Source organism: Carassius gibelio, chromosome B15 (genome assembly GCF_023724105.1).
Source record: "Carassius gibelio isolate Cgi1373 ecotype wild population from Czech Republic chromosome B15, carGib1.2-hapl.c, whole genome shotgun sequence".
Taxonomy (NCBI): domain Eukaryota; kingdom Metazoa; phylum Chordata; class Actinopteri; order Cypriniformes; family Cyprinidae; genus Carassius; species Carassius gibelio.
Window position 1 is genome coordinate 14,035,385 of NC_068410.1, and position 24,554 is coordinate 14,059,938.

General features: G+C 37.1%; 2 protein-coding genes across 2 annotated transcripts in view; one reads left to right on the forward strand and one right to left on the reverse strand.

The window, feature by feature from the left end:
* The first annotated feature begins 445 nt into the window (after positions 1-445).
* On the forward strand, positions 446-24,496 carry LOC127972909 (serine/threonine-protein kinase SIK2-like). The gene is made up of 9 exons (XM_052576900.1): positions 446-855; positions 3,550-3,666; positions 6,551-6,614; positions 11,938-12,099; positions 15,973-16,097; positions 16,607-16,730; positions 22,964-23,184; positions 23,290-23,442; positions 23,554-24,496. Exons 1-9 carry the CDS (start codon positions 718-720, stop codon positions 23,737-23,739), a joined length of 1,290 nt encoding a protein of 429 aa, XP_052432860.1. The 5' UTR covers positions 446-717; the 3' UTR covers positions 23,740-24,496.
* A 28-nt stretch (positions 24,497-24,524) lies between these two features.
* ppp2r1bb (protein phosphatase 2, regulatory subunit A, beta b) overlaps positions 24,525-24,554 on the reverse strand; it is a 2,661-nt gene continuing 2,631 nt past the window's right edge. Inside the window, exon 5 of the mRNA XM_052577088.1 lies at positions 24,525-24,550. Coding sequence (XP_052433048.1) covers positions 24,525-24,550 — 26 coding nt within the window. The remainder of the gene's footprint in view (positions 24,551-24,554) is intronic.

Sequence of the window (24,554 nt, forward strand, 5' to 3'; positions counted from 1 at the left end):
TACAGTACTGTAATAATTTAACCTATCAGAAACTAAATATTTTCTAAATAATATTTTTCAATGGGTTCTTTACGCAGAAAACTAAAAATGTTTCCGCGTTCGAGGAACGTCATATTTGGAACTTCTGTGGAAGCTAAAACACTGAAAACCCGAGAATTTAACATATTCTTTCTTTTGAGAGACTATAACGCCGGGAAAACACAGCGTAGCGCCTTCAAACAGCGAGCACGTCCCCGTCGGCTCTCATTCCTCGACTGAAGCACGAGAGACTTTATCACAGACTTTCACAGCCAGCGCTCGAGCAAACACAGCGAGCGAAGCTCCGGCCGCTGACGTAAGAGGTGGCTCTGGTCGCCCTGGAAACGAATTGGCACTCTAGTGTGGAAGCGCTTCGAAGCCCCGCCCCTTGTGCAAATACCCCCATAGGCTCTGACGTCAATGCACGTCAACCAGAGAACATGATGCCTCCTGCAAGTCAACTCGTGTACTCTCGCAAACACAGCTGAAATATTAGCGCTCTATTGTATTGAAGGAGGTGGCGTGACACATCGCCGCGCTCCTAAACGCTCCTCTGCTTCTCCTGCTGAGTTTGAGCGAGCACCCTGGCCGGCACGCTGGCATTTCGACACGTTTTAGCCTCTGCTGACCTCGTTATCTTGAGGCTCAAGTGGCAGGTCTCTGTCTTCTCGCCCCAAACCCTAGTGTTTCACTAACAGCATGGTCATGGCTGACTGTCACCAAAAGCCAGTGCTCAGGGGTCCCGTCCGAGTGGGCTTCTACGATATCGAGCGGACTCTTGGAAAGGGCAATTTCGCTGTTGTGAAACTGGCAAGACACCGTATAACCAAGACAGAGGTGAGTTTGATAATATATCTGCTGCTCATCCCTCTAACTAACTAATTAACTAACTAACTACCCCTTGTGCATCGCACAGAAAAACTACGATATAGCAAGTTACAGTTGTACTCACACTGACTCGATTGTATCATACTATTGTTGATACTAGTTATGTGAGAACTTAGTATCTTGGGGTAACAAACAACCTGTTTGTCTGAAGCGGTGTGGATTTGATTTTTAGGAACGTTTTATAACTTCTAATCATGGCTGATTTTTTGTGTTTTGAATATTTGTTTCTCAAAATGCATAATACTTACATGTTTAATAAAAATAAAATAAATGTGTTGTAAAATAAAACTATCAATCCAATCCAGATATATGAAATTAATTAGTTTGTAATATTGGGTATTTTTGTTGCTTCAGTTTTATTTATTTATTTTTTTTCATGTTCTGAAGCGTGTTTACTTTTTTAATAGTTTTTATGTTTATAACCATTCGTTTTCAAAATGTATGTCAAATATTTTCATTAAAAACATTGTTCTTTTTTTTTTTATAAAATACCATCATCATCATACCCCTTTAATATGTGTTAAAAACATAAAATAACAATAATTAATTTTTAATACCTGAGGTATTTTTGTCACTTTCAGTTGCATTTTAGTTCAGTTCAGACCCTGGTCCGAAGTATGTTGACTACAATTAGCTGGAGCCTTTGAGCAGCTTTGCGTGCACTGATAAAGCCACGTCCAGCAGCCCAACGCCTCAATTGAAATATGCAGAGTATTTCAAAAGGGCAGGGTGTCCAAAACTAGTTGTCAAAGAAAGACAAAGGCTGTGTATAATAGCAAGAAATCATGTTGGTTTAGTGCCCTTTAAATGTGGGCCATGCTGTTGTGCATTTTTGCAGTGGTTGCATAAGCAAAGGGTGATTTTGTGATAATGGATGTGATCTCATCCCTAAACCTGAGCTGATGATTGTCTTGCATTCCTTGCAAAAAAAAAATCCCCTGCAGAGCTCTGTTTGCATGACACAAGGTTACCGTGGTCACAGAAAATGTCATAAATTATTTAAAAATATAGTTACACTCAGCTCTAAAATGTTTGTGCTTTGCAAGCGCGGTCTGCATTAAATGATTTCTAAAAATCCAAGCTATTGACCTTAGTGACATTGTGTTGCTTTGCAGTAATTTACGCTTGGCCAGAGAGCTGTGTTTTTTAAGACTGTCTGCAGATGTAGAGTTAAGCATTGGAGCACAGTGTGGAATTATGCTATTTAACAGGATTATGTTGTACACGGTTGATGCATCTCTTCAATGGCTGCCTCGAGGCGGCTTCATATCTTTGGGGATGACACTCTCTCAGCGTCCCATCAGTCTCTTGTGTTTTATGATTTCTCTGTTCTTCCTCGGAGCTATCTTCAGAACACACATGCTGTGGTAGCATGTGTCTTCTGCTTTGTGTATCGCCTGCATTGTTCATGGCTTCAACGGACAGTTGGATCACTGTTACTTCCAATGAAAATGACTAACCGCATTCACATATGACAGCTGATTCATAGCGATGTGCTCTAATGTTTTCAGTCAGTTACAGCAAGGCTGGCCTGGGGTCAGTGTGAGACAGTTTCAGGCCAATAGACAGAACTGTCACTTGTCAAGTACATTATGTCTTTCTTGCATTGATCGCATTGATCATGCAAATATGTTTTAATGCCTTTCAAATGTAAACATTTGGATTCATGTGAAAAAAAAATTGTTGTTAAAATCTACTGATTTCACGTAGATGCTGCTTGGCAAACAAAATAATGTTTTGTTGAAATTGCTTGAGAACAAATCTTTAAAGCATCAGTTACAATTATAAACCAATCATGTGTGTGTGTGTGTGTGTGTGTGTGTATGTAATTTGTGCATTCTTTTCATTATATTATGTAATTTTTCTTCTAGCCTGAATTTTTGTAGTCCTTACCAATATTTTCTCTGGTCCCACAAGCTTATTTTTCAGAACATTATTATTAAGTTTATTTATTTATTTATTTTAATACAACAGTGTTGGGAAAAAATATACATTTTGGTAGGGCTGGTGAAAATGTTGACTGGGTAAAAATCCAACCTGACTTGACCAGAAAAAAAAAAAATCTTATTGTTCAGCCTTAATTTGGCATTTAAAAATATCAAGATTGACTGATATTTTTTTTCAAGATGTCTTTATACATTGAATGTTCCTTATACTAACAGTAGGAAGTAAGCTGAGGGACCAAAGTGTTGTAATATATATCCATAACACAAATGTTTTATATCCCCAATGATATAAAACACAGTTCAAAGTCTTAACTGTGGGATTTGTTGAGTTTTTTCCGCTTCTGTGTACTTACCTGAAGATGATTATTATACAGTCAAAATGGGGATTAAGGTATGAGTGGTTATGAAATTATAAATTACTCCTGTTCTTCTCCCATTTGTCTGGCAAATGTTGAAAATCCTATGGGAAAATAAGATAATTTGGATCATTATCCTACTTTAGTTAGCCGTTAACCAGACACTCAGGTGTGTATTAGCTTTGCTCACGTGTATTTTGCCTTTGATCTGCGCTGGAGCTTGTGAAGACTGGATCGACCTGCACTGCAGACAGTAACAAGACTAATGAATTTCACCCAGTAGCTCGAGGCATTAGGCTCCGTGCCAATGAAAGTGTGTCTCTGTGCCTTTCGTTCAACAGGTGGCTATAAAGATCATCGACAAGACCCAGCTGGATGCTGTGAACCTGGAGAAGGTCTATCGTGAAGTACAAATCATGAAAATGCTGGACCATCCGCACATTATTAAACTGTACCAGGTAATGCTTCTCGCTTTTAAGTCAATTTGGATAAAAGCATCTGCTAAATGACTAAATGTAAAAAAAAAAAAAATAGTAAGGTTTTAAGAGCGATGGATGTACCAGTGTGGAATTTCTGGGCTGATAACTGAGGGTCTACAGCTTGTTGTGGCTGGTACAATAACTGATTTTAAGTTTAGACTAATTAATTAATAAATAACACAAAAGTATCTTTTTTATAATCTTATAATTGACTTGGTACTTGACCAGTTGAGGAATTATATGGCATATTTCCTGTATTTGGGCCAAGTGTTCAAGTGAGGATGGTAACTTTTCATAAACTGATGGGATGCACTTATTATGTGGCTTTTTTGTAGCGTTTTCACTCAATGGTAACTATGTAAATGATACATAAGACTGTAAGATTGGGTCTTTTACAAAAAAAAAAAAAAAAAAAAAAATAGTAAAAGCAAATATAGTGTCAAAGTCCATATCAACAATTTAATATTCATAGTAAATAATATATGATACACCATGCAGTTTTCACCATGTTACCAGCCATCAAGCCAAGGTAATAGCTAACTGTTTTTTTTTTTTTACAGTAAACTTTTACATGAACCCATTAAAGTTGTCCAGCTAGATTTTTTTTTTTTAAACTAGAGATCATTCACACTTTGGAGTCAAAGTCACACAAACACTTAGAAGATGAGATAACTTCTCCCCCAGTGTGACTTCACTGCCGTATTATGTAAGACTTTAGGTTACTTTGGTTTTCGGGAATGGGAATAGCGCTTCCTTATTATACAACGTAGTGGCACCAGTCCAAGCCCTTGCCGTGGAATCATAGTGTATCATTATTTCCAATGGTTACTCCATTCAAACTGCATGGGTCAATTAGTCATTTCCTTTCAGGCTCATAAACAGAGGGCAGCTCTGCAGGCCCTGCCATCTCATCTCTAACCCCCGGTTTCCCTCTGCCACGGCTCAGGGTCCTAACACCAAGCAGCTGCTCCGCACGCACACCCTCATGTACACGTAATGCAGCAGGTCCATAATTACTGTGGTGATCTGCCTCTAGTCACACGTCAGTCATCACCAGCATTACATGTCAGCTTTTTCTTTAGTCATATCAGATTGGATCACGTGCATATACAGCACACATGCATTTCAAGCTCATTATATTCATAATCAAATTCTTTATAAAGCATGAATATATTAATGTATTTAATATATATATATATATATATATATATATATATATATATATATATATATATATATATATATATAAAAACACTATATAAAATTAATGTAAAAGCACTATATATCTCGGAGAGGTTGCCACAGTTCTTCTGGATTGAGTCTGTCTCAGTTTGTTCGGTTTCTTCATGTCATTCCAGACAGACTGGATGATGATAAGATCAGATCTCTGTGTGGAGCACTGGCTGCTGTCAGACTCCTTGTGCAAACAAAAATCTCACTGGATTATAACCGTTAATGGCAAAATGAATGTTTGGAAATGTAAACTGATACCTGCTACTGACAGACTACAGCAAAAGATAGAAGACTTAAAAAACACTAATACTAATGTTCTAATAATTTTGGCCACCAATGTGTATAAAATCTTACATATACATACGGTGTTGTGGTAATGTAATGCAACGAGTTACATAATCCGATTACTTTTAAAGTAACTGGTAAAGCAACGCATCATTTTTTAAATGCAAGAATTTTTTAAGAAAAAGTAATGCAAAAGTTACATAATGCATTACTTTCCATAAAAAGTAACAAAGTAGCACAATTAGTTACTTATTATGAAGTAACATAATATTGCAATGCATTACTTTTAAAAGCACACACACAAACGTTAAGCTTTTTTAAAAATTTTATTAGAACCGATATTATTGGAGTATGTTTTATAATGATAAAATATTTTAGTTTTTCTACATCAGATGTTTCATTCAATGTGTTACTTGTACACAAAGTGTTAAACTTTTGTAATTGTTTGAGAAAATGACTAGCAATTGTTTCTACACTAAATTATTTGCAGTGTATTAGAATAGGCATATTACGTCATTTCTAATTGATTGATAGTCCAATTTTTGACAGTTATCTTTGGCAACAGCGTGACCTATCCCTTGATGTGATGTTACTAGCCACTGCTGGTGTGTCACATAACAGACAACCAACAAGTGTAGTATCCACTATTCACATGAGATAATTTGAGTTATTTCCAGTTATTTTCTTATTTGGCAGCTGATTGGGATAAGAAGTGCTTTGTGATCGTTGTGTTCTGAACAGCTCTGAGATCACAGCTCCCATCAAAACATGTTTCTGGAAAGGAGAATTAGTTTAGGAGTTTAAAAGATGATTCATATTCTGGCCTAGTTGCTGATTTTATTAGTCAACTCTGTAATGCCTTTAAATGGCAAGAGCAGGGAAAAGTTTACAAGTTGAGCCCAGATAAGGCTGATTTCCACAAAAGCCTCTCTGTACAGATGAGGCCAATGTATCAGACTGTATAAATGGCCAACGGTAGTGTTTATGTGGGACTCTGTGAATGTTTCTGAATTATAACATGCCGCTTCTCTTCACTACATTTAGGCCTATTCATTTTTTTGTTTTCTTTTTTGCTAATTCTGGAGTCCGCCCATGCATTGCTTGCTCTGACACGACATTGTGAATCGAGCCTGCGAGTAAACCAGCATCCCACTCTGATTCATGTGTTTCATTATAATACTGTGAACTCAATGGGATACTTCAGATTTCAGCTGAATGCAGCAGTCATTTTATCACTCAACCCACTTTTTGCACTCGCTTTGTGGTTCATGTGTATTTTAGATCTATGCACATAATCAAAGACAGGATTTTACCCATAACACATTATTTTTTCATCCTCACGCAGGTCATGGAGACCAAGAATATGCTGTACCTTGTGACAGAATACGCCAAGAACGGGGAAATCTTTGGTAAGTGGTACCATTAACTATGGTGCAATGCTAATTTTGGTACCTGATATGAAATATGTCCCATAATTAATTATTTGTATTGTAATAGCTAGCAACCAATTATACTCACAGGGCCTATATATATATATACATCTATATTTTATTGGATGAACGTTGAATTCTTACATGAGTTCACAGAATGTACAATTTTGAAGTCTTTTTTTGTTTGTTTGTTAAAAAAAGCTGACTACCATATTTGAATGTTGTTGTTCTTGCTCTTGTTGTTGATTCACAATGATATTACGCTTTGCTTCTGCTGTCTGGCAGCCAGATCTACCTCTTATCAATTTCACTATACGTTTATCCTGATTCCACATCACTGACACAGAGAAAGTGTGTATTCAGACTAACATCTTGGTTTCAGATGATAGAGACAAAGGTCAGGCTGAAATTAGCTCAGGCGAGACAAACACAGTCTGTGTGAATAACCATCATAGTCACAAGCAACCAATGTGTCAGCGATGATGATCATATTCTGACGGCTCAGCTGTCTGTCTTTCCGTTGCATCGGAGTTCTGTTCTGTCTGAAACACAAGCTCGGAGCTAAGAGCAAAACTGAAGGTCAACGAAAATTAAGGAATAGTTCATGCAAAAAATGTATTGCATCATCATTTACTCCTGCTCCCTTAATTCAAAGCCTGAGTGACTTTTTTTCTTCCACTGAATACAAAGGGCGAATTTTATAATAGAGTAGTACTGGTCACCTGTTTCAGTTAGAGTTATTGGGGACTGAAGTTTTAAACTAAAGGGTTATTTCATTAATTACTCACCCTCATGTTGTTCTAAATTTGTAAGACCTTTGTTCATCTTCAGAACACAAATTAAGATCTTTTTGATGAAATCCGAGAGCTTTCTGACCCTATATATACAGCAATGCAACTGAAAAGTTAAGGGCAAGAAAGATGGTAAGGACATTGTTAAAATGACATCAGTGGTTCAACCGTAATGCTATGAAGCTACGAGAATACTTTTTGTGTAAATAAAACAAAAAAATGATTTCTTCTCTTACGGGTCAGTCTCTGACTCTATTCACGAGAGTATCATGACACATGGACTGTTTTAACAATGTCCTTACTACCTTTCTGGGCCATAAACATTTAATTTCTGATGTGGTCTATGGAGGGTCAGAAAGCTCTTGGATTTCATCAAAAATACCTTAATTTGTGTTCCAAAGAGGAACAAAGGTCTTATGGGTTTGGAATGACATGAGTGTGAGTAATTCATTTTCAGAATTTTCATTTTTGGGTAAACTATCCCTTTAATGCTTTAAAAAGCATCAAAAAGCCCCACAATAACAGTCCATTTGACACATGTGCTATATTCAGGTCTCCTGAAAGTCATATGATCACTTCATGAGACAAATGCACTTAAATTTAGGTCGTTATTCACTCTTCCATTTGTTTTTTTCTCCTATGAAGCTACTGTATGACTTATGAGGATTTGGAACATTAGGGAATTGGATTTTTTCACTGTAGCCATTCACTTGTATTACGGTTATAAAATTCTTGTGAGATATTCAAACAGAAGAGTCATAAAGGTTTGCAACAACATGGACGTAAATAATCAGAATTTCCGCTTTTAGGTGAACTATCCCTTTAAAAATCCCTTGTCTGTGATTGTTGAAGGTGAAAGTGGTGTAAAAGTAGTCACTTCCAGTGACTGATCTCTTTGACTTTGTAGCAGCAGCTGCTGTGCACCACCTGTGAAAACTCACATAATCATCACACATTATTCTTACATAACATTGTGTCTGTTTCACAGTACACGGCAATGTGATATGCTACCAAGAAATTGTTCCTTCCCTGGGGAGTCAAGTTTTTTTTTTTTTTTTTTTTAATGTGCGTTCACAGTTTTAATGCATTTTAAGTGAAATGCTGTAATATGAAGCCTATAGATGGAGTAGCCCCACCCATAGTGAAATACTATTGGTCCAAACTGAATTGACTATAATTGGCTGTTGTTTTTCTGCGTTGTTACATTTCTGCTTTCATTGCGGACATACAAATTACTTTAACACTATTTTGTTTTAGAGGTATTTTTGTAAACATATTTGTCACGCATATTCTGTTTGACCAGCCACCAATCAACACACTCAAACTGGTAAAGTGTTTTATTGCTAGACAATAAAACAGACATTTAGCGTGATTCTTTTACAATCTTGCGGTTGCGTTTTATTTGTGTGGACACTATGACCCTGGTGTTGGATGTGACAACAGCCTCTCTGGTTTGAAAGAGATATAAAGAGTGATGTCATGGCTGGGGCAAACCAAATTACGTGTTTCCCACCCAAGTGGTGTACTACGGGGTGAGATAAGACAAATGTCCAATAGAGACTTGAAATGAGGTTTCTGAGGTCAAACAAATAAAAAAATAATGTGCGTATGATTATGCTACTTATTTACAGCATGTGCCATCGCAATCAAGACTAAAAGTCTCCAGTTAATCACAAATTATGAAAGATTATTTTTGGAAACATTAAGACCAAGTGATGTGTTCTTGCATCACACTGAATCTAAGCTATTCTAATGTGACACAGGCACTCGCTGCCATCAGATAATCTTCAGAGGTATAGAAGAGAGAGCTAGAGCAGCATTTGGTGGGTGCTGGGTTCGGTCCCCCGTGGTGGAGCTTAGCAACGCAGAAGCCCACCACGAGAGCCTGTCTGCTCCACCAGCACCGCAGAGCCGAAGCATTAGAGGGACCTGGAAACTGGGTCAACCTCGAATAAGTAGAAGCTGTAGAACGCACAGGCAAAGCAGGAAAGAGAGGGAAAGCTAAGGGATATTGATTTGAATTTTGGAAGTGGAAGGGAGAAATGTAGGCCATGCATATTTTAGAAAAATCCAGAGCTGTAGAGAAGGTTCTTTTTGAACATGTCAGCTGATCAGTCTTGACACCCGTGTCTGCCCTCAGCCTCTCAATCCCTGTCTTTCACCGTCAGGCTCTGTTTCTAGTCTGTCAGTTTTAGGTTTGAGCATTAATAATGGTAGTTAATTTACTGGAGTTCACTGGAAAGAGTGTTTTGAAGACCAGAAGAAATATATTCTTCTGTTTGTTGGAAATAGTTTAGTTTATTTGTTTTTGGTGTACAAGAATCCACTAACAGAAAATTAGTGGAAATTTACACAAATTTACAGTGGAAGTACCATAGTTTTTCTTTAGGATATTTAATATGATATATTATTCTTTGATTTCTTAAGTTTTTATATATGCAGTTTAATATCATAAATTGAGAGCTGTTTGATATATTTTTTTTTATAAAATATTTTTTCATATAGCAAGAGTATGAAGAATTATGGCGAAAGAGCCATAGAGAAATTGATATGAAAAGCTTAAAATAAATGGTCATCTAAATAAAGAATTAGAAAATACCATGGTATCCATTTATTATATATTATATATATTAATATATAATAAATTCAGATATATATTCAGAAATACTTTTGAAATGTAACAAAATATTTTTATTTCTAAAGTATTTTATTAATTAAACACTTATTTTTATTATTATTACAAATGCTTCATTTGACTTATTTTAATTCAGTGAATTAAAGTTGGTGGAACACTTAAAATACCATGATATTTTTGTAAATGACAAATCTGCTACAAGCTTCAGCTATGCTTTAAAACCCCTAATACACAAGCCCTGCAGTGAAATGCACCTTGCTGAGAAGAGAAGTGCTCTTTCTCCTCTTGCGTGTCTCTTTAGTCAGTCCATGTGACTGGTGCGACTGCCGCTTGTTTGTAAGGGTCAGCTGAGAGCAACTCCAGTTGTACTACTTATAAAGTATAAGCAACTTTTATTAGGTCAGCTGACCAGCTCAGGCTCTTTTTGGTCAATCTTGTTATGCTCACATGGCTAAGAGACGGAAGAAAAAAACATGTAACAAGCGCATTTTAGAGGCCTGATGTACCTGGTATGCTGACACCAGAATGATATGTTGTTCTGCTGGCCAAAGTCCACTGTCTGTGATTTAGTGAGGGTGATTACGGCCGGTTGAGTGGTATAAAGTAGAGTGTATGAACATCTTATCTCAAAGTAGATTCTTGCCAGCCATTTGACACACATATGAGACATTCTTATGCCAGGTGTGTTTTTTGATTAGCAACTTAGTCCTAAAAAAGTTTAAAATGGAGCACAATTTCAGAATGTTGCATCTGGTATCTAATTGGTTAGCTCAGTGAATTCGACATTTTACATTATTGTAGTGTATATATATATATGTGTATGTGTAAACTCATTCTGTATGATTTATAAGCGTTTTGAAAAATGGGGACAAGGGTTATGTCCTCATAAATCACCCTCTCCTTGTAATACCTGTGTCATACCCATGTCATTATACAGAGTTGTGTCCTGATATGTCACAAAAACATGCCCCCACACACACACAGTGCTTGCATAATTATAAGGCAAGTTGATATTCACAAAAAAAAAAAATCTGTTTGCCTTATAATTTTGTACACGCACTGTATTTTATATTGTATTTATTTATTTATTTTATGATATATTTTCTATAGTATGGTGTGTTCCCTCTGCAAAATTTTGTTGGCAAAATCAATCATTTCAGTAGGAATCTGTGCGATTGGAAATTCCATGTGAGGACAAAAAGTTCCCCCGTAGATTTTGCACATTTTCAAATAATGTGAATTTGCCAACAAAAAATTGCTTTGAAAGTGACTTCTGTGTGAGCTGTGTTCATATACATTTCTAAACTATTGACAATCAATAGTTCCTTTATTGCCTATAAAATTTTTCTGAAGCTACGCTAATGTGACAACACCTTAAGGCTAGGTTATCCAAGGTAATTCTGCGATCACAAATTGCTGTCTCTGTTTTTGATAATTGATTTTGATATTTGAAAAACAGCTTATGTAGAGAATGAAGCCTTAAACACACTGCCATGTACCACAGTCGCTCTGCCAGCCCACCTCAATGTAATCCCAAGGCGAGTTTGGAATGGAATGTGTGAGTACTGTAGGTTTGGCTACAGGCCGAGGGCCAGGGACTGACCCAGTACTCTAGGGTGTGGTGACCACATGATTACACCATGCAGGGGGATGTTTACCCCACTCACACACCACAGAGCCTTCTTATTGTGGCTCATCAATCTTTGCCACTTGCCACACCACTCAACCCGGAGCCTTTCCCGGTATAACATGTGGTCATGGTTTTCAACCTTTTTTTTGTGACCCATATTACCCATGCAAAATTTTTCACTGATTCATCATGTCCGTGCTTTGTTTATTTGTGATGTTCAGTTAACCCCATTTCATCTTTTTTCAGATTACCTAGCCAAGCATGGACGGCTGAGCGAACCAGAGGCACGACGCAAGTTCTGGCAAATTCTGTCTGCTGTTGAGTACTGCCACAATCGAAACATCGTTCACCGGGACTTGAAGGCGGAGAATCTGCTGCTAGATGGACACATGAACATCAAGATTGCTGGTAAAGGCTGTCACGGTTACATTAACTAAATTAAATTACATTAACTAAACTTTTGAAACATTACTAATCTGTGGTACATTGGTTCTATTGATAATGAATTGTTGTAAAATATAACAGCTGTTTTATAGTATTTTATATGTTAGATATAGTTATTATTTGTACTGCATATTATATACACATTTAACTAATTGTATATTATATAATATTGAATTTATTGTTATAATAATTATAGTTCTTCTATCTATCTATCTATCTATCTATCTATCTATCTATCTATCTATCTATCAATATATATATATATATATATAATACAATAAATGCACAATTAAATAGGGTTTGCATTTATTTTACTTATGTTTTTTATTTATGCAATTGGGTAAATGCAAAAAAAAACTGTTTTGTGTGTTTGCTTTTATCAAAATTGAAGTGGAGACTTTGGATTAAAATGTAAAACATCATCTAAATTTGTAGCACGTATATACAGCTAAAGGTTGGAGTCAGAATTGCTTGGAATTTCCTTTGCCTTAGAAGATTTTCACCTACGTTTTTGTGAATTCGCCATGGTTAATTAAAGGGTGTGATGGACCGTTTATTAATCAAAGCTGTACCACTCAGGATGATGACTCAGTTGGTGGAGCCACGAGTTGCGTCAAGAGCACACAGGTGCTTTCTGTGCTGAGCTATATATCCAGACTAAGGTTCATTTGCAGTTTCATTTGAATTTGAGCAATCAAGAGGTTACTAACTAAAGTGAGCCAGGCTTTGAACATTCATGCTAGGCTCTCAGCAAAACGAGAGCTTCCCACACACATATGTGCGCACACATTCACACACAGACCAAACATTGTCAGTTTCCCTAACACGTCAACCTGCTATCTGGCCAAAACTCCACTATCATGTTGGTAGAATATGATGTTTGGCACAGCAAGTAATGCAGTGGCCAGTCACAGAGGAGTGTCCCACAAGGCTTTGTTAAAGGTCCTTTTTCTTTTAGCCCTCACACTGATTCACAGTCAGCCTCTCAGAAGATGACTGAAGTTGGGTCACTCAAAGAAAGGTCATCAGCCTTTAATGTTCCACTTCAAACATTTATCCCCTTGCATCATGACTGAAAGAAGACAGTGAAGCTCTAATCTATAAACCATGAATACATATTTCCATATTACACCGATTTAAAGAGCAAAATATGTTTCAATTTACAGTGGTTTTATATTCTGATTACATGACATGACATTACAATTTCAAAGCATGAAGCAAGAGAAACTGTTTTCCCATAAATCATGTTGAATGAGCAAACCCGTGGGAGTGAAAGACTTCCTGGGGGTGGGCAATGATTGGGAAACTATGAAAATTGTTAGGATTGGATCCCCAGAGATATTTACACAATCAGCCCCCAGCACCAATCCAATGCACAGCATGTTACGTATGTCCACTGCATGATGAAATTATGAGAGCCGGAGATATTGACCTCAATGAAAGCTTTTAAAGTAACAAGTAAAGATCAGCTCTGCCTGTAAATATGTGCTTTCCAAGCTGCAGGAGTTAAACTCTAGGGCCGGATGAGATTGAGTGATTCCTGTATTGAATGTTGAGTCTCACTCCTGCAGTGTCTGCCGCTGGACTGCCTAGAGCATTGACGTCAATTCCTCCTGCTCAGCATTCAACTCATGAAGTGGGTCAGCGCAACTGATATGGACTCATCATACTGGCTTATTACATCACAATCACAATGAAAAATGAACAACGCTGCTTTTTATCTCTCCCTTAAGGTTCACATTTTCATTTTATGAGGCACCTGAAGCTCAGAATCTAGACAAACTCCTGATACTCACTGGTATTAAAATAAAGATTTATTTTATTTGTTTTATTTATTTTTTATATAACCTTAAAATAATATAATTGCGATCATTTCAGTAATTAGACTTGTTTAATTTTCTTAACACCTTGGCATTCCCCCCCCTGTTTTAAGAAGATTTAGTGAAGTCTATGCTTAAAAAAAGGAAAATCCCAATATAAGGAAAAATATACCTAGTTCAAGATTGTAAGCAGATCCTAGGATCCTTTTATGCTGTTCTTGTTTAAACGATCTGTAGATTTTTTTTCTTCTTCTGGAAAACGAGTAAGTTGTTGTTGTTTTTTTGCATTTGCAGTTATGAACAAATACAGGCTTGTAGCTTATGTTTTAAAGGAAGGTCGGCCGTTATACACAAGGACTTACATATTTTTTTTCAAGAGCCATATTTGGCAGTCTCACATCACTGTCTTTGACTTCTGGCAGTGGTGGCCTTTGTATCTAATCTCTGAGCACTTTGTAAAGCTCATCCAACCCATTGAAGTAAGAGTGAGGTGGTGATGGTTTCCATCTTCAGGGTTTGCACGGCATGATCCATTAAGCCCTATTACAGATGCTGCTCAGCGACCCACTGTTCCTTCACTGGCTGTTGTCAGCATACCATATTATACAACATTTGCCAGTAGATGTAGTGTGGTACATAATGCAAATTTCATCACATAGGAATTTTAAGTGACCTTATGCAATGTAGGTCAACTTTTCTTATAATTTACACAGTTACAAAAACACAGCGCAGTTTTGATGTATTAGCTATTGAAATTGAACGGAATTTGAAAGGGTTTGTGTCTTTTGTAAAATAGCCGTTGGACTTTAGTTACATCACAGCCATGATGTTACAGGCAGTATTACAGGGAGGGATTTTCTTATTCTAGAAAGCATTGATTGGAGAGAGATCCAGCCTACACTGCAGATATCTTTGCTCTGTTCTCAATAAGTGTGTAAATGATAATGACTTTACATTTTAAATGCTTATATCAAAAATGAATATTTGGAGGGCACTAGCAAATGTATGCCCTCAGACAACTCGCACTGCAAACTCAGATATTTTTCATGGGATTTTAAATATTTTAAAATGCTGTCTATATATAAATTGCTGTCTGACTGTACTTGTTTTGTGTGGAAATTATTATTATTATTATTATTATTATTATTATTTTTTTTTTGGTAATGGCTTCTCAATGAGAACAGTGCTAATATTAGTCATCAAAGTAGAAAGAAGTGGGCTGCAAAAGCATCGTTCTGCGAGCTTTGAGGATGTGTGGAGGAAATGTGTTTTTGGCTTGAATTATTAGAGAAGCATATTTTTGCAGTGTCTTTACTTTCAGTCATGAGTAGTAACTTTACAGTAAGGTACACTTTACACCTCTTTCCAAACTTGGCCCCGGAAAGGTCATGGAAATGAAATATACACTGCCTTTCAGAAGTTTGGGGTCAGTACGATAAAAACAAAACAAAAAACAATGCATATATCCAGTATAGATTCATTAAACTGATGATCAGTACCGACATCAAAACAAGAAATTAAAGCTAGTCTCTTCAACTTTCTGTTTATGAAACATTGAAGACTTAGGTAATGGCTGCTGAAATTCAGCTTTGCTATCTCAGAAATACATTTACATTTTAAAATGTATTAAAATAGAAAGCAGTTAGTCTAAATCGTAATAATATTTTAGAATATTACTGTTTTTATTGTATTTGTGCACTTTAAAAACATTTAAAAATCTTTCCAATTCTAAAATTTTGAATAACTGTAATTTATTGTATCAGTTTATAAGAATATGTGTAGGGTTTTTGTTAGAAGTATTTAATCAACTTTTTATTTTTAAACAGCAGTCACAAATGACTGGAAAAGTTCACCAGTCACTAGGTATCGGAACCTTGGTCGCAAAATCAATATTGTAATGAAACCTTCCCGTTTGTTGTTCCCTACTGTGTCCCTGAACCCAGACATTGTAAACCCTGTCAGTTTCGTTCTTATATCACCTTTCTCTTATTTATTTATTTTTTTCTCATCCTTGCAGATTTCGGCTTTGGAAATTTCTTCCAGTCAGGAAAGCCCCTGGCCACATGGTGCGGGAGTCCTCCATATGCAGCCCCGGAGGTGTTTGAGGGACAGCAGTATGAAGGACCCCAGCTTGACATCTGGGTAATGCCGGCGTATCCATGCAGGTTCACACTGCAGTGTGTTTGACAGTAAATGATTAGTGAGTCAGCTGACTGTTGTTTGTGTTACCACCTATTCAACTTTTGAGAACTCTGCTGACGTCAAAGCATAAACCAAACACCCTGTGGTCCATGTGAGAGAGATAGAGATCAGATCATGTGAAAGCTCTCTTGCTCTCTTTTTACTGCCATTAAAGGAAGAGTTTACCCAAAAGTGAAAATCTGTTACTTACCCTCAAGTCGCTTCCAAACCCTTATTATTTTTTTTATTAGGCAAGATTCTCATATACAAAGAGAAAAGAGCAGCATTAACATTCTGCTAAACATCATCTTTTGTGTTCCAGAGAAAAGAAACTCATATAAAGTTAGAACTGATATGAGGGTGAATAAATATTCATTTTTAGGGTGATCTATCCCTTTAAGTGTGTGCACCTGCACATTTGCACATTATTCATCAGTGAGCTGACGCTGTGTGTGTGTGTGTTCCTGCAGAGTATGGGGGTGGTTCTGTACGTGCTGGTGTGTGGCGCCCTGCCCTTCGATGGCCCCTCTCTCCCCGTCCTGCGGCAGCGAGTTCTGGAGGGCCGTTTCCGTATCCCTTACTTCATGACAGAAGGTGAGACGCTCTGGTAGCACACGAAGCTGCCGCTCAGAGAGTTTTCTGGCAGCAGTTGGTGTTTTTTCATGAAATTCAAGCCTGGTCAATTAAAACATTCCATAAGTGCTTAGCTACAGTTTGTGTGTGGACTGTATAAAGACGGAGGGCTCTAACTGCTCTGAGATGTTTAGCAGTGGAACACGAAATGAGTCATGATGATCCACTAGTAAACTGATCGTCCTGTAACCGTCTAGTCTGTTAATGAGCTTGACTGGTAGGGATGCAGTGATATTAAAGGTCTGGTCGAGATAAAAAATAAAATAAAAAAAATGATTTATTCTAATGAAGATAAGCCATTTAAGTTCCATTATATATAATTAATTGTAAATGCTACATGTGAATTTAAGCATCACAGCATTATATGTACATGTAAAAAAAAAAAATGGATATACATTTTGAGATTTGCTAAATTACATTTAACAGTTTTATTAAATTATAAACATTTTCAAAGATTAATGTACAGGGAACATTAGATGATGCCAAACGTAATCTACACTTCCTGTTCGTTTGGGTTGGGTAAGATTTATTATGTTTTTGAAAGAAGTCTCTTATGCTCACTAAAACTGCATTTATTTGTAATTATTGTGAAATATTATTGGAATTTAAGATTTGCATTTTCTACTTAAATAATTTTTAAATGCAGTTTTTTCCTGTGACGCAATACAAAATTTTCGGCAGCTATTTTGGCCGCCATTTCTCCAGCGTTTAGAGTCAAATGATTCTTCAGAAATTATTACTGATGTTGATTTGGTGCTTTAAAAACATTCCTTATTATTATTATCAATGTTGAAAACAGGTTTGCTGCATAATATTTATTTTTTCATGACAGTTTTGATCAATTAAATACACTCTTGCTTAATAAAAGTATTTATAACTTATAAACAGTAGTGGGGGTGATCAGGAAAGGTGCACGAGCCAGGACTCAGACTCAGGATGCCCGAAGTGCAACGGTGCTATATGTTGGCGTGCTGTCCACAAGGCTATTGGCCCCGACTGATTTTTTTTTCCTTTTATTTTCAGCATGGATTCCACCATTTATTTGCCTGCGTTTTTCCGTTTTTTTTTCATATTCACCATCCTTTCCTTTCAATATTCATGCTATGGATGCGAACACGCAGAAAATAGAAACTGATCCAAATTTTTTTTAATGATGGACAAAAAGTTTGGAGGCAGTGTGTAAACATGATTGACACAACGTGAGGTCATATTTATTTTTCAACATGCGAAAATTTTGGATAAATTACAGACTGTGTGCAAAGACCTTAATTCAAGCCCTTATATGTCTCAGAGTGAAGCTGAGCGTTACTCCTCAAATGAAAAGAACAGCGTGTGTTTTTCCTTTACATTTCCTTTTCAAATGCTCTCATCACACAGGATTTCACTCCTACAGAGTATCGACCCCTCCTCAGCATGCTCTTAGCCAAGAGTGCTAGTACACACTACACACTACATGCTACACACTACTCTACACTGTGAATACAGCACACGCACCGTTGGGAAAGATTATGAGCGCCTGGTGGGTTATACAGGGAGTTTTGGCTTACTTCTCCATGAAGGAGGAGCACTTTTCCAGAATTATCCAGGATGGAACATTCAGGAACTTGCACAATAATGGCATTATCTTCTATGACATGTATTGTAGGACAAATGTCAAAAGCAAACTTTCCTACATTATTTTTGTAATAATTAGAGGGTAAAATAAAATTATGGACAAGGAAGATAATTTAAGTTAGAGATTTGGGGTTTAGTACACTGTAAAAAGAAATTAACACTTCTCACTAGTAACTAGTTGCTTAGCTTGCCTATTAATATATTTAGCTGTTTATTAATAGTTATAAAGCACATTCTGCATGTCCATATCCTACATACCTAGTCCTGCTCAATATCTAAACTTAACAACTACCTTGAGATTGATAAGAAGCTAATTGGTAGTTGGAGGCAAAATTCATAGTTAATTGTTTGTTAATTGCGAGAATTGGACCTTAAAATAAAGTGTGACTAAAAAAATTATTAAACCTCAAAAAAAATCATTATATAATATAGGTGTCATTTTTACATTTATTATTCTATTTCTCCTTGTTCTTACCATGAAAATATGCTTTGCTGCCTTAAATTTCAGAAAAATCTGGATCTCAGCTTCAATTGTTCCTAAAAAGGTGTCTGAAGACAAAATGAATCTTATGAGTCTACATTGTCTTTACATGGCAAAAGCCCTGCAAAAGCTGCATTTTAATCCGCATATACTGTATATCAAAAAAGGTACATTTAAGCTGTTGCTTGCTGCATACAGGCAGTGCATTTACACAGAAGTTTTACAGCTGTACAGTTTTTTGTTATATACAACAGTAATGTTTAATTAAATTCAATTTTATTTGTATAGCTATTTTTACAATACAAATCATTGCAGAGCAACTTTACAGAAAATTAATGTTTCTATAATATTTAGTAGTAGCTTATCAGTGGTGACTCAGTTTTTGTACATATGGCAGAAATGTACGGAAAAATCAATTAAAGACGTAATCAAACAGACAATGAACACTATTAACAGCAATTATTATGATGCAGTTAAACTTATTGCAAAATTCGGTAGTTCTGTATGTTTTTCCAGGGTTGAAATAATCTGAGGTCCTCTGAGGGGTTGGGATAGTCTCTTCTCAGGTGTTCTGGATCCAGACTGAAGCTTGTTTAATTAGATTACATGCCGTGGCAAAACAGAGAAACAAATAGAGACCAAGTGTTCCAACCAAGTAAAATTAATTTGTTTAAGCTAAAGAATAATAATGCGAATTTGATCAGATATAATTGCAGTACAAGATTATGAGATGTATTATGTGAATGCTTGGCCAAAGAGATGTCTTTAATCTAGATTTAAACAGAAAGAGTGTGTCTGAACCCCAAATGTTATTAGGAAGGCTATTCCGGAGCTTGGTACTTTGGGATTGTAGAGTGGTAGAAGACTAGTTAGGTACAGAGGAGCTAAACCATTAAGGGCCTTATACATATATGTAGGTAAGTAATAATATTTTGTAACTGATATGGAACTTGATAGGCAGCCAGTGCAGAGAAAATTGGGGTAATATGATCATATTTTCTTGACCTGGTAAGAACTCTAGCCGCTGCATTTTGGACTACCTGTAGCTTGTTTATTGAAGATGCAGGACAACCCCCTGGCAGTGCATTACAATAATCCAGTCTACAGGTCATGAATGCATGAACTAGCTTTCCTGCATCAGAAACAGGTACCATGTTTCGTGGCTTGGCAATGTTTCGAAATGCTGTTTTTGTAACATGGGAAATATGATTTTCAAAAGACAAGTTTATGTCTAATAAATAACACCCAGATTTTTGAGGACTGTAGAGAAATCTGTCTAGTTGCAAATTGTAATCTTCAAGATTGTGTGTGCTGTTTTTTGGTCCAATAAGTAATATCTCTGTCTTATCCGAATATAATATGAGAAAATTATTGGTCATCCAATCTTTTAAATTTTTAACATACTTAGATAATTTAGAAGTTTAATCTGGTCTCGATGAGATATATAGTTGAGTATCATCAGCATTACATCGGAAACTATTCCCACATTTTCTAATAACATTACCAAGGGGCAACATGTATATTGAAAATAGCAGAGGACTTGGGACAGATCCTTGTGGCACTCCATATTTAACTGGTGATAAATTAGATGACTACCCATTTAAATATAAAAAGTTGGACCTAAACCATCTTCGAGCCTGCCCTTCAATACCTATATAGTTTTGTAATCGCTCTATGAGTACAGTATGTGATGATCTATGGTGTCGAATGTGGCACTAAGATTAAGTAAAACTGGCAATTAGATGCAGACTTAGTCTGGCGCTAGAAGCAAGTCATTTGTAATTTCAACAAGTGCAGTTTCAGTGCTATGGTGGAACCTGAAACCTGACTGAAATTCTTCATACAGATCATTTAAGGCTGCACTGATGCTGCATCATTTGCATACCCTCTGATCCTCTTCTGATACTGGGGTTTTTATGCAGATGTTAAAGTCCACAATACTTCTGAAACAAAATTCTACGGGCTAAACTTGAACTTTTTGGGTAAATATAATGTTCAGGGAAAACAAAGCACTGCATACCAACACCAAAACATCATCCTTACCATGATTGAAGAGGTGAAATGGTGTTGAGCTTCTTTGAACAGCCAAGATCAATTAACTCCAAGAGGAAACAAGACTACAGCAGCTGTGCAGCCATGTTCCATGATTTAAAACTCAAGTTGGTTACAAAATTGGATTTTAAGTTTTAAAATTTGTTTTAGGATTAAAAAATTCTAATCCTGGGCTTTAAGGGATACTTTACTCAAAAATTAAGATTCAATTATTTCCTCATGTTGTTCCAAACGTTTATGCATTTTTCCCCTCTTGATCAAATCAGAAGATATTTAAGAATGTTGGCAGCCAAATAGCTTTTGTTCCCATTGACTTCCATTGTATTCTTTGTCCATATAATGGAAGTAAAAGGAACCAAAACTTGTCACCAACATTCTTCAAAATAGTTTGTTCCATCTAATAAGAAAAAAGTTATACAGGTTGTTACTGACATTAGAAGTAAATGATAACCAAATTGTAATTTTTAATTCATAAATACGGTTCTCAGTTTCGTCTTTAAAGCACATGGTGATCAAAAAGCTATAAATATCAGTATAACATATCAGTTTGCATCTGAAGAACCATTCATCCTAAAATCAAGGTTCACAAACTGTTCCTCGCAGCTGTATTTATGCATATGATTTCTACATGAATATGGTAATAAGATTCTCTGATTCCCGCTGCTGAAGTGAGGGAGCCGACGGGAGGAGAATTTTTGCAGCAAGACATCCCACTGTGTTCCAGCATAAGGAGTATTTACTGTAGCTGTGCGACTCCCTCAGTTTGCTCTAGTGTCTCACAGGCTCTCCAGCAACCGTACATGCAACAGATTAACAGAATGAGAAAGTCTTTATATAAAATGGTCAGCAGCGAGATGCAAAGGAGCATTGAGAACGCCCACATCATCACCAGTCACGTGGCAGCAGTTTAATTCAGCCTCGCTGATTCAGGCAGACATGGTCAATAGTCAAGAGCACAGGGACAGACAAAAGGCCTTGTGCGTTCTTAGATGAGATCATGTGTTTTGGGTTTGTGTTAGTCCAACAGTGCAGTGTTTGTTGGATGGTTTTTAGCTGTAGACAGGCTGTACCACAAATCAGGTCCTAAACATTGGACGGTACAGGCTGTCACCACTTCTGAGTGTACTGTTTGCCTCAGATGCAGCAGTGTTTACTGTGAAGCAAACACACTGTGACCCTTTCAGGTTGAGATTGTACAGTGCTGCTCAGTTCTCACTGCTTAGACAAGCACAGAACTTTCTTTCTGCTCCCACAATTATGATAATACTTGACTAATAATAATAATAGTTTACTGGTAAGTGTTATCAGAAGAAACTGTTTGGGTTTTGCAACGCAACATAGTAACTTGGTGCATATGCTGTCACAGTGATACTTTACAGTGGGTTTTGAACCATTGTAGTAAATTTAATGGCCATAAATGTTTTTTGTTTTTGCTTTTTGCCACAAAGCTGTATTTTGTATTAAAAGTAAATTAAAATGGGTGTTCTTAGACCTGTTAAGCAAAACACGTTGAAAATTGTCTCCGCTTTAATTACTTTTGTGTTTTCCTGTAAAGGCAAAGCTGATTTTTCAAAGCAGATTTCAGCCTTTGCTTCAATGTCTCATGATCCTTCAGAAATCATTCCAATATACTGATTTGGTGTATTATTATCAATGTTAAAAACATTTTTGTGTAAACCATGTAGCATTTTTCAGGATTCTTTGATGAATAGAAAGTTCAAAAATGTATGTAAATTTGTAACATTGTCTTTTTAAGTCAAGCAAATGTGTTGTTGCTTAATAAAATTATTAATGAAAAAATTGTAATGACCCCTAGCTAGTGAGATTTTAAAACACTACCCATCAACTTGCATTTTCTTTTTGGTGTAAGGGAGGGCAGCTAGGAAGAGCTGTGCAGGTAAACCTCACTCACCTGTGGTCTTTAGTTTTCTTGTTGGCATACTTTCATCTCATGCTGGAAGCTCCGGTTTGAATCCCGGTTGAGTAGAACATGAAGGGTTATACTGGTCAAGTGTCATGTTAATCTTTTTTTTCTTTTTCTGTGCAGACTGTGAGCATCTGATCAGGCGGATGTTGGTGTTAGACCCCTCCAAGCGTCTGTCTATAGGACAAATAAAGGAACACAAGTGGATGGTGATGGAGGTGCCTGTGCAGCGGCCGATGTTATATCAGCAGACTGTAGAGGGGGAGGCTGGTGTGGGAGAATACAGTGAACAGGTGCTCCGATTGATGCACAGCCTGGGCATCGATCAGCACAAAACCATAGAGGTGAGAAATGACACAAATTTTAAGAAATGAACTTACACGCTTAATATTCATAACAGGCTTGACTAGTGTGTCTCTTTTTTGATAATTTCTCCATCTGTTCTGCAGTCTCTTCAGAATAAGAGTTATAATCATTTTGCTGCTATCTACTACTTGCTGGTTGAGAGGCTAAAGGCTCACCGCTGCAGTTTCCCAGTGGAGCCCCGACTCGATGCCCGCCAGAGACGTCCCAGTACGATTGCAGAGCAGACTGTGGTCAAGGTATTACTCTTCAAATTGCCTCTGAAAATGAAATTAATAGCAATGTAAAAAAACGGCATTGGCCATGCAGTTGACTGTTTCTGTTGGTCTATCTCTTTTTCTGCACTGTAGGCGAGCAGCGCTGCTCCTCAGGTGAGCCTCCTGCCTCAGAACATACGCCTCCTGCGATCCCCAGCTGTGCCTCAAGCCTCTGCAGACTCCTTCACGTTTCCACAGTCCTCCTGTGCTACAGAACACAGTCTTATGGAGGAGGAGGTTGGGACTCCCAAAGTGAGTGAAAAATGGATTAGAGGTTGAATTATGGGGGAATTAAGCTTTTGTTACTCTGTAGCCTGTTTAGGCTGTAGCATAGCAAATGTTTAAGATCTCCTAAATTTTGAGTGCCAATACCGTCGTTAGATGAAATGGAGACCGAGAACCAGTCCAATATATAGTTTTTGTTGAAGGGCAATATTTTTCCATTATATTTTTTAAGGTATAGATAGGATGGATGGATAAAAGACGGGTAGATAGACCGATGTATGGATCAAGGACTGATGGATGGATAGATTAAGGATGGACAGACAGACAGATAGATAGATATAAGATGGATGGATGAATCATAGATAGATAGATAGATAGATAGATAAGCTGGTACAAACATCTGTTGTGACAGGAGTTGAGTCTGACTGCAGACCGTTGAGTGCTCTTGCACTCCTTCCCTACATTGCTGTTAAGCAACTTCAGTCCTTACTAGGTCATGCAGTGGGCCTGGCTGTTTGGTCAGGCCTCCTCATCACGCCTGCTCCCCGAGGAGCCTTTTGTTCAGAACCATCCTGACAGACGGCCAGATCGGCTGCCAGCTTGGCATACAGAACAGGAATAACAGCACAGGAGCCGGCAAGCTCTGCCACTCCATCTCCTCACTAGAGTCCTAGTTACGCTGTCTTCATTTTTATCTGTCTGTCTCTCTCTCAGTTGTCACTCTGAGATTGTAGTCTGCTCTCTCCTAGACTCTTCTTTCATGCAAATACTTAGTTTTGTTTTAATGCCTTTTGTGTCGATGAGGGAGAAGCTGTTTACTTTGATGTTTTTTAGCAGCCTTAGTCATTTTTGTCTCTGTGCCTTTCTGA